Below are 20,545 nucleotides of genomic sequence, written 5' to 3'. Positions count from 1 at the left end.
ACAAGTTGGCAACATATAGAGACGGTCCCTACCCAACAGTGGGTTCACAGTCTAGAAGGGGGAGACAGAGAACAAAACAACACATATTAACAAATAAAATTTCCACCATCCCACCAAGCGCTTAGTACAGTGCTCTGCACGGAGTAAGCACTCGATTCACCCATTCCCAGTGAGAGGAGGGAAAACTGGGAAAACCCAAGGACAGTTAGCTGACTTGTTTCACCTCCTTCCTGAGAAAACCAGTCAGCATGACCACACAGCCATTTCTCATTTCAGGGACCAACGTACCCCCTTCCCACCCCGAGAAAGGCACAATTAAACCTACCGGAAATCCGGTCTTAAATGTAAGCCCACTGTGGGCAGGCAATGTGCCTACCAACTCTATTGCGTTTTACTCTCCCAAGCGCTTAGTACAGTGCTCTGCATACAATAAGCGCTCAATAAATACCACTGATGGATCAACTGGAGGTATTAATAATAATGGAATTCATACATTCATTCATTCAATCATATTTATTGAGCGCTTACTGTTTGCAGAGCACTGTACTAAGCGCTTGGGAAGTACAAGTTGGCAACATACAGAGATGGTCCCTACCCAACAGCGGGCTCACAGTCTAGAAGAGGGAGACAGACAACAAAACAAAACATATTAACAAAATAAAATAAATAGAATAAATATGTACAAATAAAATAAATAAATAAATAGAGTAATAAATACGTACAATACACAGGTGCTGTGGGGAGGCGAAGGAGGTAAGGCGGGGGGGGTGGGGAGGGGGAGGAGGGGGAGAGGAAGGAGGGGGCTCAGTTTGGGAAGGCCTCCCAGTGCTTTATTAAGCACTTACTATGTGCAAAGCACTGTTCTAAGCACTGGGGAGGATACAAGATGATCAGGTTGTCCCACGTGGGGCTCAAAATCTAATCCCCAATTTACAGATGAGGTAACTGAGGCCCGGAGAAGTGAAGTGACTTGCCCAGGGTCACACAGCTGACAAGTGGCGGAGCTGGGATTTGAACCCATGACCTCTGACTCCAAAGCCCGGGCTCTTTCCACTGAGCCACGCTGGGTGAATCAATCAATCAATCGTATTTATTGAGCACTTACTGTGTGCAGAGCACTGTACTAAGCGCTTGGGAAGTACAGGTTGGCAACATATAGAGACGGCCCCTACCCAACAGTGGGAGCACAGTCTAGAAGGGCTGGGTGAACTAGTCCATGGAAACGTCATTGTTCCCGGGTGACCAGACTCAACCAGATAAGCAGCGTGGCTCAGTGGAAAAGAGCCCGGGCTTTGGAGTCAGAGCTCATGGGTTCAAATCAATCAATCAATCAATCAATCATATTTATTGAGCGCTTACTGTGTGCAGAGCACTGTACTAAGCGCTTGGGAAGTACAAGTTGACAACATATAGAGACGGTCCTTACCCAACAGTGGGCTCAAATCCCAGCTCCGCCAATTGCCAGCTGTGTGACTTTGGGCAAGTCACTTCACTTCTCTGGGCCTCAGTTCCCTCATCTGCAAAACGGGGATGAAGACTGGGAGCCCCCTGTGGGACAACCCGATCACCTTGTAACCTCCCCAGCGCTTAGAACAGTGCTTTGCACATAGTAAGCGCTTAATAAATGCCATCATTATTATTATTATTATTAGATAAAGGCCACAGAGCCTGTCTGGTCGTGTACTTCAATCTCCCCTCAGTTGGAAGAAGGGAGATCAGACGCCTGTCCCGACCCCTTTTCTTGTAAAGTAAGCCCCTCGCCCCCAATTCCCTCACCCTGTGCTCATCCACGCTATGGAACTCAACAGAGGCACCCCCATTTTGCCCCGACTTTCCAACTTGTTGGCCACTTACTCCTCCAGATAGAGATAGCCATTCTTCCGGGCCAGCGTCTGGGCATGACCCTGGGAATCCTCCACCGTCCTGCCAAAGGCGATGACCATCGCCCCATAGTCCCGGCACATCTTCACCCGGGCCGGCGAGGTGTCGGTGGGCATGATGACGAACACTGGGATGTGGAGCTCGGTGGCGTGGTGGGCCACTGCCATGGCGAAGTTGCTGTCCGTGGCCACGATCACGCCCTTCCTCTGCTGGTCCTGCAAATCACACACGGCCCCTTCCCATGCGGCAAACCCAGAGAGTCAGAGCTCTTGGAGTTAGATCTTCCCTAGACAGCCCATTGAGTATGGATCCCCGTGCCATTCGAGAGGAGCTCACAATTCCAGTGGATTTCACCATAATTCAGCAGTTTCTGCACACAGCACTCCTGGAAGGTTTGGGAATTGCCCGCATGGTTCATTCCCATTTCTCAGGTGGGGTGACCAAGGGCTCAGAGAGGTACAGGGGATTGTCACGGGGTTACACAGTGAGCCGTGCCGAGACTAGAGCCACTTTCTTAACTGTTGTCCCGCTTTCTCCTTCCCTACGCTGCCCCATCTATTTCTCGGGGGCGATATCCTGACATACCACTGAGAAATATTTTAAGCTTTATTACAGGACTTAAAAAACATCTCCACAGTTTCAAAGTTCATTAATAATAATAATAATAATGATGGCATTTCTTAAGCGCTTACTATGTGCAAAGCACTGTTCAGGATACAAGGTGATCAGGTTGTCCCACGTGGGGCTCGCCGTTTTAATCCCCATTTTACAGACGAGGTAACTGAGGCAAAGAGAAGCTAGGTGACTTGTCCAAGGTCACTCAGCTGACAAGTGGCGGAGCCGGGATTGAACCCATGACCTCCGACTCCCAAGCCCGGGTTCTTTCCACTGAGCCACTCTGCTTCTCATTAGAAAATTCTGGTTCTGCTAAAGGTGCTTTCAATTCTTGTCAGAGATTCACCATGACTAGGTGAATTAGTGGTTTATGGCTCTTGTGATTGTCCCCCGAAGTAATAATAGCCAGAGCCCCCAAACTGGCTGGTTTATTGTTGTATCTGATAAACAAAGGAAGCTCCCAGAAGTGAGCTGTTCAAATTCATTTTGAAAATCATGAACAGAGCGGAATGAAAGACCAATGATTCTATCTATAGATGGTGACAAATACCAGAGAGCTTAAGTGTTTTGCTGCAGTGGCAGCTTGAAGAAACTTGACTGGGGAGGCCTTCTTTTCCTCACAAAGCCCGGGACTCGGGTCTTTCTCAGGGAACCACTTTTACCCTGAAGGAGGAGAGTCAGCAGGTGGACAGAACATGGAATTGGAAGTCAGGAGACCCGAGTGCTAATCCTGCCTCCACAACTTGCCTGCTGTGTGACCTTGGACAAGTCAGTTAACCTCACTCTGTCTCAGTTTCCTCATCTGTAGAATGGGGATTAAAATATCTGTTCTCCCTTCCTGTTAGATCGTGAGCCCTTCTTGTATCTGATCTTATCGTACCGCAGTGCTTAATGCACAGTAGGGGCTTAAGAAATGTCACAAGTGATTATTATTTTTTCTCATTCTATGTTGTCCCGAGAAAGTACAGCAACAGTGTGGGACAATACCAACATTAAAAAGGGGCTCTACAGAGCTTTGAAAGCCTGCCACTCCTTTAAAACACCAATTCAGCTTCTTTCCCTGTGGTACCTGATGGAGAGATGTCAGAAGACACAGCACCCCTCTCTCCTTCACCGACCCTGTATACTGGAGGAATTCCTTCTTCAGATAGATGTCCATACCATATCGCTTGGACAGTCTAGAATACTGGAGACGTAAGAAAATATTTAGTCTGTTGTTTGTTTCAATAAAACACTTTCTCCCCATCCAATCACATTATGCACAGTACTTCTAGCAGGCTTGTTCTTATTTGTATCAATAAACTAATGGTATTTATTGAACATTTACCGTGCAATGAACACTGTACTAAGACATTGGGAGAGTACAGTACAACAGAGTTGGTAGACTGAGCTCCTTATCGTCCTTCCCAAACCCCGTCCTCTCCCTGACTTTCCCGTCACTGTGGACGGCACTACCATACTTCCCGCCTCACAAGTCCACAACCTTGGTGTTATCCTTGACTCTGCTCTCTCATTCACCCCACACATTCAATCCATCACCAAAACCTGCCGGTCTCACCTCCACAACATCGTCAAGATCCACCCTTTCCTCTCCATCCAAACAGCTACCTTCCTGGTTCAATCTCTCATTTTATCCCGACTGAATTACTGCAACAGCCTCCTTTCTGATCTCCCATCCTCCTGTCTCTCCCCGCTTCCATCTATACTTCACTCTGCTGCCCGGATCATCTTTGTACAGAAACATTTTGGGCAAGTCACTCCCCTCAAAAATATCCAGTGGTTTCCTATCAACCTTCGCATGAAGCAAAAACTCCTCACTCTCAGCTTCAAAGCTCTCCATCCCCTCGCCCCCTCCTACCTCCCCTCCCTTCTCTCCTTCTCCAGCCCAGCCCGCACCCTCTGCTCCTCTGCCGCTAATCTCCTCACCGTGCCTCGTTCTCACCTGTCCCGCCGTCGACCCCTGGCCCACGTCTTACCTCTGGCCTGGAATGCCCTCCCTTCATGCATCCGCCAAGCTAGCTCTCTTCCTCCCTTCAAAGCCCTACTGAGTGCTCACCTCCTCCAGGAGGCCTTCCCAGACCGAACCCCCCTTTCCTCTCCTCCTCCTCCCCTCCCTATCACCCTTTCCCTATCACCCCCTCCCTCCACCTTACCTCCTTCCCCTCCCCACAGCACTTGTGTATATTTGTACATATTTATTACTCTATTTTATTAATGATGTGTATATAGCTATAATTCTATCATCTATTCTGATGGTATTAACACCTGTCCACATGTTTTGTTTTGTTGTCTGTCTCCCCTTTCTAGACTGTGAGCCCGTTGTTGGGTAGGGACCGTCTCTATTTGTTGCCGATTTGTACTTCCCAAGCTCTTAGAACAGTGCCCTGCATGGAATAAGCGCTCAATAAATATGATTGAATGAATGAATGGACACATTCGTTGCTCACATTGAGATGGGGAGATAGACATGAATATAAATACATAGTTTATAATATGCAAATTTATAGAGCTCTACATAGGTGCTGTGGGCCTGAGGGTAGGGTGAATATCAAATGATCAGAGGTCACAGAACCAGGTGCAGTCACAGGAAACCATTTCTGAGCAACACTGCCAACTGTATCATGGAGTAATGTTCTCCATTATGATTTTCCCCCGGGCTATTTCCCGATGCAGAAAATAATAATAATAATAATTATAGCATTTGTTAAGTGCTTCCTATGTGCCAAGCACTGTTCTAAGCACTGGAAGTTAGGAGGGCCATGAGGGTATTGATTTGTCATTTTCATAATCCCAAGAGGAAAGGAATTTTCAAATTGAAGTTTTGTTATTACTCCCCTGAAGCTGCCTTTTTCTTGCTTTTCCTCTTCTGCGTCCCTTCCTTCTTTTAGATTAATAACTTGCTGTGGGCAGCAAACATGCCTACTAACTCTGTCGTACTCTCCCAAGCATTTAATTCAGTGCTTTGCGCACAGTAAGGGCTCAATAAATACCACCGATTAATTCCCACTCAGGCACTCTCACTTAGCCACTCCCAGTTACAAGTGCACAGCAAGCAGAGAAGCAGCACAGCCTATAATGGTATTTGTTAAGCGCTTACTATGTGCAAAGCACTGTTCTAAGCGCTGGGGCCTACTGGATAGAACACTGGCCTGAGAGACAGAAGGCCCTGGGTTCTAATCCCGGCTCCGCCACTTGTCTGCTGTGGGACCTCGGGCAAGTCACTTCACTTCTCCGGGCTTCAGTTACTTCATCTGTGAAATGGGGATTCATCATCATCGTCGTCATCAATCGTATTTATTGAGCGCTTACTGTGTGCAGAGCACTGTACTAAGCGCTTGGGAAGTACAAGTTGGCAACATCTAGAGACAGTCCCTACCCAACAGTGGGCTCACGGTCTAAAAGGGGGAGAAAGAGAACAAAACCAAACATACTAATGAAATAAAATAAATAGAATAGATATGTACAAGTAAAATAAATAAATAAATGAATGGAGTAATAAATATGTACAAGCATATATGCATATATATATATATAGACTGTGAGCCCCAGGTGGGATAGGGACTGTGTCCAACCTGATTAGCTTGTGTCTACCCCAGAGCTTAATACAGTGCCCGGCACATAGTAAATGCTTAAGAAATACACCACACACACACACACACACACACACACACAAAAGAACTGTACTGTGCATGGGGTTTTCTGGATTCTCATCTGGATCTGGAGGCGTGCTGCATTTATGTCCTCATAGCGGATCATCTTGTGCCGGGATCGTTTTTCTGTCATCCTGCTCAGGTCTGGGGCACCTCTGAGGAGCTCCTCTCTCTGGCCCATGATCTTCATCTCCCGAGTCCTAATACCCCCATTCAGGGAGTCCCCCTCTTCCCCAAAGGCCTCGAGCCTCTCCGGGTGAATTGCTGGTGGGCTAGGGCCACAATTTCTGAGTGCCCCTTCTTCTGGGTTACTACTCTCTCCTTGTTGGGCTGCTCCAGGCTTCTTCCCCTCATCTTCACTCCTGAAGGAGGAAGGAAAAGAGAAGAGAGGAGAAATCCAGTTACCCAGAGAGGACTGTAGTTTCCACGAAAGGTCACAACCCAGCCGCCGCTCGTATTTTCCACACACTACGCTACGCTACGCCGCAGCCGTGCAGCCTATGGGTAAGATAATTGGACAGGAAGTCAGGAGAACCGGGACTTTTCCCTGCTCTCCATATTTTATGACCGTAAGAAAGCTACCCACCCACCCCCAGCACCTCCACCTTCACGCTTCAGTTCCCTCCTTTTAAAAAAGCATCCTTCATATCAGTAACTCGGAAAGACAGCATTTAATTGGCTGAGACGTTTTGAGGAACTAGGGAAAGAGGTCTGCCAGTGGGGAAAATAATCCCCTTTTCCAAGATTTCTTTTTAGAGAAAGTCTGTTATTCTAAGGTAGACAGGAAGACAGTGGAAAATGACCCTTCTGTTGTTTCTGAGGCAAGCCTGAAACCAAGAAGACCTGCCACACGCCAACCCAGGAGCACTTTGAGAAGGGGTGGTTCAAGTTTCTATTTACAAAAAGTGCCTTCCCAGGGGTAGTTAAAACAGTTAAGATAGCCCTGAGCCTCTAAAACAGTTTCCCTAAGTTTTCAAATAGGAAATCTTGTCCTCATGCACAGGAGCCGAGTCTGTTCAACGGAGTGCTCCTTGTGTAGACTGTAAGCTCACTGTGGGCAAGGACCGACTCTGTTGTATTGCACACTCCCAGCAACTTAGTACAGTGCTCTGCACACGGTGAGCTCCCAATAAGTACCATTGTTGAAGATGATGATGATGGTCATGATGGAGTGAGATCGCTCTCCCAGGAATTATTGCCAAATATTAGATTCTGGATTAAGAATTCTCTATTAAAGTCAGCTGTATAAACTGCAGTATCATGCTGATGCAGTGAACAGTGACACTGTTGTTCCTGGAGGCCACAGACTGGCAAATAAATAGTTTTCTTAGTTGCCTTGGTTCCAGAAAGCCCACCCAATCTGTCAGTAACTCTTCAGAGAAGCATCTAATTATCACCAAACCGTGTAAATACAGTGTTAGGTTTCTAATCACAGAGGGGTCTGAAGCATTTACTAAGATCAGGTGCCCAGCATTAGTAGAAGCATTTATTAAAATGGATTGCCTGCCATAGGAATGTTACTTCAAACACACACATACACAGATACCACCTTGTTCAGACGCTCTGTGTGAGTTTCATGGCAATGAATCCTTTCTTCCTGCCCCAAGTTAGAATTAGTGTCCATTTTCAAGCTAGGTGTTCTCTTTTGGCCTTAATGGCAGATAATGTGTAATCTATTCATATGTACAAACATACAAACTGGTTGCTATCTCTGGGTGCTGTGGCTTAGTGCCCTGATTGGCTCCCATATGATGATGATAATGGCACTTGTTAGGCGCTTACTATGTGCAAAGCACTGCTCTAAGCATAGCAACTGCCTGAAAAGGCTGGGCTTGGGATTATGTACATATTGTGGCTCAGTAGGAAAGAGCACGAGCTTTGGAGTCAGAGGTCATGGGTTCAAATCCCAGCTCCTCCAATTGTCAGCTGTGTGACTTTCATGGGTTCAAATCCCGGCTTTGCCAATCGTCAGCTGTGTGACTTTGGGCAAGTCACTTCACTTCTCTGGGCCTCAGTTCCCTTATCTGTAAAATGGGGATTAAGACTGTGAGCCCCACAAGGGCTTGTAAACTACCCAGTGCTTAGAACAGTGCTTTGCACATAGTAAGCACTTAACAAATGCCATTATCATTATTATTATTATTATATTCCTCATGCCTTTCTTCTGCCTGACTCAATCCCGTCTCTTGAAGGAGTAGTGCTGTGGTGAAATTGGCCCTGACAGGGCTTGGCTAACTTAGTCCTCCCAGCCACCTACCAGGCCACTGCTGCCACAACTTGGCCTCTCTTTCAGCAGAAGTAGGCTCTGAACAGCAGCGAAGGCTGACAAGATGCTCAGAGGTCCTGATTTTGGATATGTTGGATATGGACAGTACTTTGCTCTGCACACAGTAAGCGCTCAGTAAATACGATTGAATGAATATGCAGTCGGAGTGGCTGAGGCAAGACTCATCTCTCTCAGGTTCTGTTTGAATATCTTTTTCCAGGGATTATGACTCCCCCACTTAGGTGTTCCCCCTATTTCTCTGATGTGCCTGTCTTAGTGTCACACTGGCTCAAAGCCTTGGCTTTAATCCTTTCCATCCCTGTCTTTCCAGCCCATGACCTTGTCATTATCCTTGACTCTGCTCTCTCTTTCCACCCCCTATTCAGTGCATCCCCAAACGCTGTCAGTTCTTCCTCCTCGATATTTTTATTTATTATTCTTATTACACAGGAGAACAACACAAATTCCATCTCAAATGCCCTCAGTTCAATCTGAGGAGGTTGATTGTGTCTATCACCCATTCAATCAATGGGATGTTTTGAGAGCCTACTGTGTGCAGAATGCTGTACTAAGCACCTGGGAGAGTCCATTGGTCCCAAGAATGCCCTTGGGTCCTGAAAGTATCCCACCGGGGACAATGGTCCTGCTAGAACTGCCAATCATCTGGGAGTCAGAGGCCTTCTCCCTTTCTCTGCACCAGCCCCACTACCTGGAAATGAACTCAGCACACCATCCTGTTGGGAGGATGTCTGTCCGAATGGTCATCGTGCATCAGCCTCTTTGCTGTTCTTGTCACCAGTCTCCCCTTTCTCCAGTTTATACTTCACCGTGCTGCCCTGGTCACCTTTCTAAAATAACCTTCTGCTGATGTCTTCTCACATCTCCATATCCTCCGATGTTTATCCATTCCTCTCTTCATCAAACAGAAATCTCCCTTCTACTTTATCCGTTTTTTCTTCTCATTCTTCATCTCAGCTCACATGTGTGATTCCTCACAAGTTAACCTACTTTACTGTGTCCCTCTCTCTTCTGCCCTGTGGGTGTCCTTCCTCCTGCCTCCTACCTGTATATGTGTATATATGTTTGTACAGATTTATTACTCTACTTATTTATTTATTTATTTATTTTACTTGTACATATCTATTATATTTATTTTATTTTGTTAGTATGTTTGGTTTTGTTCCCTGTCTCCCCCTTTTAGACTGTGAGCCCACTGTTGGGTAGGGACTGTATATGTTGCCAACTTGTACTTCCCAAGCGCTTAGTACAGTGCTCTGCACACAGTAAGCACTCAATAAATATGATTGATTGATTGCCTCCAACAGACCACTGCTCTCCTCATCTGAAAGTCCTTATTAACAATAATGATAGTATTTGTTAAGCGCTTACTATGTGCCAAGCACTGTACCAAGCGTTGAGGTGGATATAAGCAAATCAGGTTGGATACAGTCCCTGACCCACGTGGGGTTCTTGGTCTCAACCCCTGTTTTACAGATGAGGTAAGTGAGGCCCAGAGAAGTGAAGTGATTGGCCCAAGGTCACGCAGCAGACATGTGGCTGAGCTGGGATTAGAACCCCTGACCTTCTGACTAGTGTAAGGTAGACTTGTAAGCTCCTTAAAGGTAGGGAATGTGCCTTTTTCGTGACACCTTTTCTGGGAGGTCTTCAATCAATCCAACAGTGTTATTACCTGATTCATTTCTCTTCTCCCCACCTCCCCAACAACCAGAAACTCCTGACTATCAGCTTTAAGGCACTCAATCCGTTTGCTCCTTCCAAATTTACCTCGCTGATCTCCTCCTCCTACCCAATCTGCACACTTCTCTCTTCTAATGCCAATTTACTCTCTCCCGATCTCATCTATCCCACCGCTGATCCCTTGTCCACATCCTCTCTCAGGCCTGGATCTCCCTCCCCCTTCACATCCAACAGTCCATCACTCTTCCCTCCTTCAAAACCCTCCTAAAATCACATAACAGTTATAACAATTATGGTACTTGTTAAGCACTTACTGTGTGCCAAGCACTATTCTAAGCACTGGGGTAGATACAAGCTAATCAGGTTGGACACAGTCCCTGTCCCACATGGGGTTCACAGTCTAAGTAGGAGGGAGTAGGATTTAATCCTCATTTTACAGACGAGGTAACTAAGGCACAGAGAAGTTAAGTGACCAGCCCAAGGTCACACAGAAGACACGTGGCAGTGCCAGTATTAAAACCCATGTGCTCTGAGTCTCACCCTAGGCCACACCTCTCCTCCAAGAGGTCTTCCCTGATTAAATCCTCACATCCCCTCCCATCCTCTCTGCGTTGATTATACCCCTTAAACACTTTGATACTCACTTAAGGCCCACAGCATTTAAGTAAATATCCTTATACTCTATTAGTTTGCTAACTGTAATTTATTTTAATGTCTGCCTCCCCTCTGTAGACTATAAACTCCTTCTGGGTAGAGATTACATCTGCCTACTCTATTATATTGTACAGTGCTCTGTACACAGAAAGCACTCAATAAGTACCACTGATAAATTGATTGATTAAATAGCCTTGGGTTCACCCAGCCTCATCTTAGCACTGAAGTGTGTATCTTTCTTTTCTATTGTTTCCTCCTATCTGTAGTTTATTTTAGGGTCTGTCTCCCTTGCTAAACTTTCAGGAATTTGAAGGCAGAGGTTAGTTCTACTAACTCTATCATACTCTCGCAAGACCTTAGTATTCTGCTCTGCACACAGTAGGAGCACAATAAATTCTATTGCCTGAACAGGAAGAGACGTCATAAAGTGCTCCATTCACGTCCAAACGGTTATTAATTCCAGCTTAATCTAGTCTTTAAGAAATTGAATTAATATTTGCAGAAAATGAGTCCACTTCATTAAGGAACATGGATTGCTGATGTGTAGAGGCTTAGCGTAAGCCAAGTAGGGGCTGAGAATCATTTGCCCAAGGTAAACTGCAACCCTCCAGAGCTCTGAAGCAGAAACAGACTGGATAAGCACCAGATTTGTGAGTGTGTGTATGTGTATGTTATATATAGACCTCAATGCCGTCTATTTCACCACCAGTCTTTTGGCCCTGTCCTCCCTCTGGCCTGGAACTCTCTCCCCCTTCATATCTGACAGACCACCACTCTCCCCGCCTTCAAATCTTTATTAAAATGCCACCTCCTCCAAGAGGCCTTCTCCAACAAAGCCCTCATTTCCCCTAATCCCTTTCCCTCCTGCGTTGCCTATACACTTGACTCTGACCCTTTAAGCCCTTGATATTCACTCCACCCTCGCCCCACAGCATTTATGTATACATCCATAGTTTATTTTAATGTTCATCTTTCCTTCTAATAGTAATAATAATGATGGGATTTGTTAAGCGCTTACTATGTGCAAAGCACTGTTCTAAGCGCTGGCGAGGTTACAAGGTGATCAGGTTGTCCCACCCGGGGCCCACAGTCTCAATCCCCATTTTACAGATGAGGGAACTGAGGCCCAGAGAAGTGAAGTGACTTGCCCAAAGTCACACAGCTGACAATTGGCAGAGCCAGGATTTGAACCCATGACCTCTGACTCCAAAGCCTGCCTCTTTCCACTGAGCCACGCTGCTCTTCTCTTAGGCTTCTAGACTGTAAGCTCATTGTGGGCAGGGAACGTGCAGACCGACTGCTGTACTTTAGTCTCCCAAATGCTTAGTACAGTGCTCTGCACACAGTAAGCACTCAATAAATATCATCGATTGATTGAGCCATATTTAAGTTGCAAAATGATTTCCCTATAAATGTGTGGCAGTTTTTGAAGGTATAAGAGAGAGATTACTTCTATCCCCTAATTTATTAGCTGCTAGAGGCCAAGCACTATCTCTATCAACTCTGTTGCACTCTCCCTAGCGCTTAGTACACTGCTCTGCTGACAGAAAGTGCTCAGTAAATACCACTGATTGATCGCATTTCAGTAATCAAACTCTTTCTTATTGTTATTATCTGTTAAGTGCTTATTATGTAAATTAAGCAAATTAAAGTGCTTATTACATCACTGTTTATTTTTGCATTGTACTTTCCCAAGCGCTTAGTAGAATGTTCTGCACACAGTAAGCACTAGATAAAAATGACTGACTGAGTGATTGAATGAAAGCGTTGGGTATTTACAAGTTACTCAGGTTGGACCCAGTCCCTATCCCACCCACATGGGGATCACAGTTTAAGTAGGTAGGAAAATAGGCTTTGCATCCCCATTATACAGATGAGAAAACTGAGGCAGAGAGCAGTTTAGTGACTCATCCAAGGTCACATAGAAGACAAGAGATAAGCAGCCTGGCCTAGTGGATAAAGAGGACAGAGCTCCTTATCTTCCCTCCCAAACCCTGCCCTCTCCCTGACTTTCCCATCACTGTAGACAGCACTACCATCCTTCCCGTCTAACAAGCCCGCAACCTTGGTGTCATCCTCGACTCCGCTCTCTCTTTCACCCCCCACATCCAATCCGTCACCAAATCCCGTCGGTCTCACCTTCACAACATCGCCAAGATCTGCCCTTTCCTCTCCACCTAAACCGCTACCATGTTAGTACAATCTCTCATCCTGTCCCACCTAGATTACCGCATCAGCCTCCTTTCTGATCTCCCAATAATGATAATAATGACGGTATTTGTTAAGCGCTTACTATGTACAAAGCACAGTTCTAAGCACTGGGGAGGTTACAGGGTGATCAGGTTGTCCCACGGGGGGCTCACAGTTTTCATCCCCATTTTCCAGATGAGGGAACTGAGGCCCAGAGAAGTTAAATGACTTGCCCAAAGTCACACAGCTGACAGTTGGCAGAGCCAGGATTTGAACCCATGACCTCTGACTCCAAAGCCTGGGCTCTTTCCATTGAGCCATGCTCCTTCCCAACCTCTTGTCTCCCCCCACCTCAGTTCATACTTCACGCTGCTGCCTGGATTATCTTTCTAGAGAAACGTTCAGGGCATGTCACCCCCCTCCTCAAAAATCTCCAGTGATTGCCTAATCAGCTTCATATCAACTTCAGCTTCAACTCTTCACCTTGGGCTTCAAGGCTGTCCATCCCCTCGCCCCCTCCTACCTCACCTCCCTTCTCTCCTTCTCCAGCCCAGCCCGCACCCTCCGCTCCTCTGCTGCTCACCTCCTCACCGTGCCTCGTTCTGGCCTGTCCCGCCATCGACCCCCGGCCCACGTCCTCCCCCTGGCCTGGAATGCCCTCCCTCCGCACATCCGCCAAACTAGCTCTCTTCCTCCCTTCAAAGCCCTACTGAGAGCTCACCTCCTCCAGGAGGCCTTCCCACACTGAGCCCCCTCCTTCTTCTCCCCCTCCTCCCCACCCACCCTTACCCCCTTCCCCTCCCCACAGCACCTGTATATATGTATATATGCCTGCACGTATTTTTTACTCTATTTTATCTGTACATATTTATTCTATTTATTTTATTTTGTTAATATGTTTTGTTTTGTTGTCTGTCTCCCCCTTCTAGACTGTGAGCCCACTGTTGGGTAGGGACCGTCTCTAGATGTTGCCAACTTGGACTTCCCAAGCACTTAGTACAGTGCTCTGCACACAGTAAGTGCTCAATAAATACGACTGAATGAATGAATATCAAACAAAAACTCTTCACCATTGGCTTTAAAGCTCTCCATCACCTTGCCCCCTCCTACCTCACCTCCCTTCTCTCCTTCTCCAGCCCAGCCCACACCCTCCACTCCTCTGGTGCTGCTAACCTCCTCACTGGGCCTCAATTTTGCCTGACTTGCCGCTGACCCCTGGCCCATGTCCTATCTCTGGCCTGGAACGCCCTTCCTCCTCAAGTTCTTCAAATATGCCAATCACACTTCCCCCCCATCAACGCCCTATTGAAGGCTCACCTCCTCCAAGATACCTTCCCAGACTAAGCCCCACTTTTCCTCAGCTCCCACTTCCTTCCACGTCACCCTGACTTGCTCCCCTTTCTTTTCCCCCTTCTCCCCACCCCCAGCACTTATGTATATATCTATAATTCTATTTATTTATATTGATGTCTGTTTACTTGTATTAATGTCTGTCTCCCCACCTTAGCCTATGAGCCCGTTGTGTGCAGGGATTGTCTCTCTATTGCTGCATTGTACTTTCTGAGCACTTAGTACAGTGCTCTGCACACACTAAGTGCTCAATAAATATGATTCAATCATATTTTCAATCGTATTTATCCCAGACTGAGCCCCCTCCTTCCTCTCCCCCTCCTCCCCCTCCTCATCCCCCCGCCTTACCTCCTTCCCCTCCCCACAGCACCTGTATATATGTTTGTATGTATTTATTATTCTACTTATTTTACTTGTACATATTTATTCTATTTATTTTATTTTGTTATTATGTTTTGTTTTGTTGTCTGTCTCCCCCGTCTAGACTGTGAGCCCGCTGTTGGGTAGGGACCGCCTCTGTATGTTGCCAACTTGTACTTCCCAAGCGCTTAGTACAGTGCTCTGCACACAGCAAGCGCTCAATAAATACAATTGAATGAATAAAGCATGGGCCTAGGGGCAAAGGACTGGATTCTAATGTCGACTCCACCACTGTTTGCTGGGTGATTTGGTGCAGGTCTCAACGTCTCTGTGCCTTAGTTCCCTCATCTGAGAACTGGAGATTAATACTGTGAAGCATGGACTGTGTTCAAACTGATTAGTTTGTATGCATCCCAGGGCTTATTACAGTGCCTGGAATGTAGTATTACATCATTAATATCATTTTGAAAAATGGACTAAAGCCTCACTGGAAACCTACGCCAACACTGACCAGTTGTATTCCAATTCCCTTCACTTTTAATTTGATTAGCTAAACAAACATATGGTTAGATATGCATACTTGCACACAGATGTGGTTTATAAACATACTTGCCAGCAAACAGTTCTTCAGCATAACTAGAAAAAATATATTAAGAAAGTCGCATTAGGATGAATTCCAGCTTTTAGGGAAAAAATATTCCCTCCAGCCCAATAAACCTTTTCCATGAAAGACGCTAGTTGCAAATGGACTATAACAGTGTTATTGTTTTTTTGTGGGGGGTTTTCCCCATTAAATCAACTGAACTTTGTGTCAGTGATCTCAATTTCTTCTTCCAAAACACCGGTTCCTAAAATCAACAAATCTCTGAGAAACCGATTTCCTTGGCCTTTATTTTTTTTCTAGATAGGAAATATCTTGGTTTATTTCAACTGGGAACCAAGAGAGGGTGACTCCATCACTCTCTCTATATGATCCAGGCCAGAATAACGGTTTAAGGCAGATTCCCACTGCTAACCAGTACAACTTTCGCCCCAGGAATACTGCCTGAGGGAAGTTGAGGGCCTAACAAACCCTGATTATTATTATTATTTTTTTAATGGCATTTGTTAAGTGCTTACTATATACCAGGCACTGTTTGAAGTGCTGGGTAGTTATAAGCTAATCAGGTTGGACACCATTCATGTCCCGCAAGGGATTCACAGTCTCAAACCCCAATTTACAGATAAGGTAACTGAGGCACAGAGAAGGTAAGTGACTTGCCCAAGGTCACACAGCGGACAATTGGTGGAGCCGGAATTAGGACCCAGGTCCTTCTGACTCCCAGGCTGTTGCTCTATTCACTGAGCTGTATTATACTTTAAATCCAAATACAATTTCCTGAGAAGAAAGAGAGTCGGGGCTGTAAAGCCCGCTTAGGACATTTCTGAGGCAGATACATTTTTCATTATCTGGCATGTACAAAGTAAAGCATAAAATATACAATTAGCCAACACCCATCACTCTGAAAATGATGTGAAACTAGAAATAAAGCGATTATAAAATCATTTTCCATAACAATATAGCTCTGGCTTTAGCGGGGATGGTTTATTATGCTTCTGTTCGGTGCTACCACATCAAAAAAAGGATCCAAATTCCACAGGCTAAGAAATCAAGCAGAGCCTAGTGGCAAGAGCCCAACCTTGGGAGTTAGAGGACGTGGGTTCTAATTCCGGCTCCGCCACATGTCTGCTGTGTGACCTTGGGCAAGTCATTTCACTTCTCTGGGCCTCAGTTTCCTTATCTGTAAAATGAGGATTAAGACTGTGGGCCCCATGTGAGACAGGACTGTGTTCAACCTGATTACCTGTAACCACTCTAGTGCTTGGCACACAGTAAATGCTTAACAAATATGGCTCAGTGGAAAGAGCCCGGGCTTGGGAGTCATTCATTCATTCAATCGTATTTATTGAGCGCTTACTTTGTGCAGAGCACTGTACTAAGCTCTTGGGAAGTCCAAGTTGGCAACATAGAGAGACGGTCCCTACCCAACAGCAGGCTCACAGTCTAGAAGGGGGAGACAGAGAACAAAACAAAACATATTAACAAAATAAAATAAGTAGAATAAATATGTGCAAGTAAAATAAATAAATAAATAGGGTAATAAACATGGGTTCTAATCCTGGCTCCGCCACATGTCTGCTGTGTGACCTTGGGCAAGTCACTTAACTTTTCTGAGCCTCAGTTACCTCATCTGTAAAAATGGGGATTAAGACTGTGAGCCTCATGTGGGACAACCTGATCACCTTGTATTAATAATAATAATAATGGTGGTATTTGTTAAGCGCTTACTATGTGCAAAGCACTGTTCTAAGTGCTGGGGAGGGCTACAGAATGATCAGGTAGTCCCATTTGGAGCTCACAGTCTTAATCCCCATTTTACAGATGAGGTAACTGAGGCACAGAGAAGTTAAGTGGCTTGCCCAAGGTCACACAGCTGACAAGTGGTGGAGCCAGGATTCGAACCCATGACCTCTGACTCCCAAGCCCCCACTCTTTCCACTGAGCCACGCTGCCACCTTGTATCCCCCCCAGCGCTTTGAACGGTGCTTTGCACATAGCAAGTGCTTAAAAAATGCCATTATTATTATCCTGCTGCAGACTCAGACCTGTTTTGTAAAATCTTCCTTCCTTGAGGGAAAACTGAGCCACGTCACAACCAAATATGCCCGAAAGAAACCATGGTCAGAAAGGAAAAAAAGGAAAGAGAATACGCAGAAGACGTTATTACCTATAAAGCAGAACAACGACATAGACAAAGAGGTGAAGCAACAACCCCACCATGGCAGAAAAAGGAGGCAATGGGGAAGTCCGGCTGCCAGGGGGGCTTCCCGCCCTGGATCTGGGCCTAGGCGCGTCCTGGGGACCGTCCATGTTCCTTCAAGGGGAGGGAGGGAGAGGAGAGCTCTAGTTCTAACTCCCACCCAACTCAGATCTCCAACCTTTGCCAGAAAGGATCATAATCTTCGTCTCCAGAGTAGGCCTGCCGAGTTCGGTTCCTTAGCCCCGTAGAGCAGAGGATCTGAGCGGCAAAATTCATCGCTCTTTCCGGCTTCCTATCTTCTTCCCAAATTGCCGAGCGGCCCGGGAGAAGGCGGTCTTGCCTCGGTGGGGGTCCCACCAGCAGAGCCCCCAGAATTGGGACAAGTTTGGGGGGGACTAGCCCAAGAGCTGTGGAGCTCTGACTCCGGAAACACGTACGGAGACACACGCGGACTGACCCGTGATGACTTTGAGGGTCGGCTGATGCTATTTAAAGAGATTATTTCAGAGGCTGACCTGTCCCGGCCGATTTGAGTCACAGCCCAGATTAGGTGACATCAGTGACTCCTTACAGGACACCCAAAGCTTTGGGTGTTTGTTTCCTAGCAACTACTGGCCCTGACTTTCCCATCACTGCAGATGGCACTACCGTCCTTCCCATCTCACAAGCCCACAAACTTGGTGTCATCCTCGACTCCGCTCTCTCGTTCACCCCACACATCCAATCTGTCACTAAAACCTGCCGGTCTCACCTCTGCAACATCGCCAAGATCCGCCCTTTCTTCTCCATCCAAACTGCTATCTTGCTGGTTCAGTCTCTCATCCTAGCCCGACTGGATTACCGCATCAGCCTCCTCTCTGATCTCCCATCCTCCTGTCTCTCCCCACTTCATTCTATACTTCAAGCTGCTGCCCAGATCATCTCTGTGCAGAAACGCACTGGGCATGTTACTTCCCCCCTTAAAAATCTCCAGTGGCTATCAGTCAACCTACGCATCAAGCACAAACTCCTCACTCTCGGCTTCAAGGCTGTCCATCCCCTCTCCCCCCCACCTCACCTCCCTTCTCTCCTTCTCCAGCCCAGCCCGTCCCCTCCGCTCCTCTGCCGCTAACCTCCTCACTGAACCTCGTTCTCGCCTCTCCCGCCGTCGACCCCAGGCCCACATCCTCTCCCTGGCCTGGAATGCCCTCCCTCCACACATCTGCCAAGCTAGCTCTCCTCCTCCCTTCAAAGCCTACTGAGAGCTTACCTCCTCCAAGAGGCCATCCCAGACTGAGCCCCCTTTTTCCTCTCCTCCTCCCCATCCCCACCAGCCCTAACTCCTTCCCCTCCCCCCAGCACCTGTAAATATGTTTGTACAGATTAATTACTTATCTATTTTACTTGTAGTATTTACTATTCTATTTATTTTGTTAATGATCTGCAGTTAGCTTTAATTCTATTTGTTCTGACGACTTGACACCTGTCCACATGTTTTGTTGTCAGTCTCCCCCTTCTAGACTGTGAGCCCGCTGTTGGGTAGGGACCGCCTCTATATGCTGCCAACTTCTACTTCCCAAGAGCTTAGTACAGTGCTCTGCAAACAGTAAGCGCTCAATAAATACAAATGAATGACTGACTGACTGAATGAATGAATGTGAGCCCATTGTTGGGTAGGGACTGTCTCTATATGTTGCCAACTTGTGCTTCCCAAGCGCTTAGTACAGTGCTCTGCACACAGTAAGCGCTCAATAAATACAATTGAATGAATGAATGAATGTGAGCCCATTGTTGGGTAGGGACCGTCTCTATATGTTGCCAACTTGTGTTTCCCAAGCGCTTAGTACAGTGCTCTGCACACCGTAAGCACTCAATAAATACGATTGAATGAATGAATGAATGTGACTTGTTAGCAGAGTTAGGGAGATGAGATGTGGGGAATTTCACAGCAGAAAGTGGCAAAGAAGAGAGCTGCACTTCCCAAAGGAAAATGTCACCCCACGGGTTCTCTGCGTGAGAATAAAGTGTCCAACCCAAGTTGAGTTTTCATCACTGATCCCTCTCCCACATCTTGCCTCTGGCCCGGAACTCCCCCCGCCACCAACCTTCATCTCCAGGAGACCATCACTCTCCCCACCTTCAAAGTCTTAAAAGAACTTCATCTCCTCCGAGAGGCCTTCCCTGACTAATGCCCTCTTTTCCTTGACTCCCTCTCTTTTGCCTTTCACTTGGTGATGATGATGATGGCATTTATTAAGCGCTTACTACGTGCAAAGCACTGTTCTAAGTGCTGGGGAGGTTACAAGGCGATCAGGTTGACCCACGGGGCGGGGGGGGGGGGGGGGGCTCCCAGTCTTCATCCCCATTTTACAGATGAGGGAACTGAGGCTCAGAGAAGTGAAGTGACTTGCCCAAAGTCACCCAGCTGACAATTGGCGGAGCCGGGATTTGAACCCATGACCTCTGACTCCAAAGCCCGGGCTCTTTTCCCTGAGCCACGCTGCTTCTCACTTTCACTTGGATTTTTACCCACTATTCAGCCGACCCTCAGCCCTACAGCTCTAATATCCACATCCGTAATTTATTTATTTATATTAATGTCTTTCTATCCCTCTAGACTGTAAGTGTCTTGTGGGCACAGAACATGTCTACCAACTCTGTTCTGTCCCAAATGCTTAGTACGGTGCTCCGCACACAGTAAGTGCTCAATAAATTTGATCGATTGATTGATTGAACCAAGGACGTGTCAAATGAAGTTTGGAGAATAAAAGAGTGGGGAGTCAGCAGGTCTGGACTCTGTGACCAAGCCACAGTGGGCAATTTGTGATTGAAAGGTAATAATCATAATCATGATTGTGGTATTTGTTAAGTGCTCATGCTTACTATGTGCCAAGCACTGTTGAAGGTACAAGATAATCAGGTCAGATACGGTCCCTGCCCCACAAGGGCCTCACAGTCTAAGGGGGTGGGATAACAGGTATTGAATCCCCATTTTGTAGATGAGGAAACTGAGGCACAGAGAATAATAATAATGATGGCATTTATTAAGCACTTACTATGTGCAGAGCACTGTTCTAAGTGCTGGGGAGGTTTTAAGGTGA

At 46.5% G+C, this 20,545-nt stretch overlaps 1 protein-coding gene across 3 annotated transcripts in view; it reads right to left on the bottom strand.

The window, feature by feature from the left end:
* Positions 1-17,838, bottom strand: part of LOC119925646 (L-threonine ammonia-lyase-like) — a 54,282-nt gene extending 36,444 nt beyond the window's left edge. The window contains exons 1-5 of one of the 3 annotated variants that reach the window (XM_038744002.1): positions 17,644-17,838; positions 15,274-15,300; positions 6,181-6,508; positions 3,566-3,682; positions 1,855-2,096 (exon numbers count right to left, since the gene is read on the bottom strand). In XM_038744002.1, coding sequence (XP_038599930.1) covers positions 1,855-2,096; positions 3,566-3,682; positions 6,181-6,508; positions 15,274-15,300; positions 17,644-17,741 — 812 coding nt within the window. In that variant the 5' untranslated portion in view covers positions 17,742-17,838. Of the gene's footprint in view, positions 1-1,854; positions 2,097-3,565; positions 3,683-6,180; positions 6,509-15,273; positions 15,301-17,432 lie in introns of all 3 variants that reach the window. The other 2 variants (XM_038744000.1, XM_038744001.1) reach the window with 2 other exon arrangements.
* Positions 17,839-20,545: the final 2,707 nt, after the last annotated feature.

The sequence above is a fragment of the Tachyglossus aculeatus genome, chromosome 3 (assembly GCF_015852505.1).
Source record: "Tachyglossus aculeatus isolate mTacAcu1 chromosome 3, mTacAcu1.pri, whole genome shotgun sequence".
Lineage (NCBI taxonomy): Eukaryota > Metazoa > Chordata > Mammalia > Monotremata > Tachyglossidae > Tachyglossus > Tachyglossus aculeatus.
This window is presented reverse-complemented; position numbering and strand designations above follow the sequence as displayed.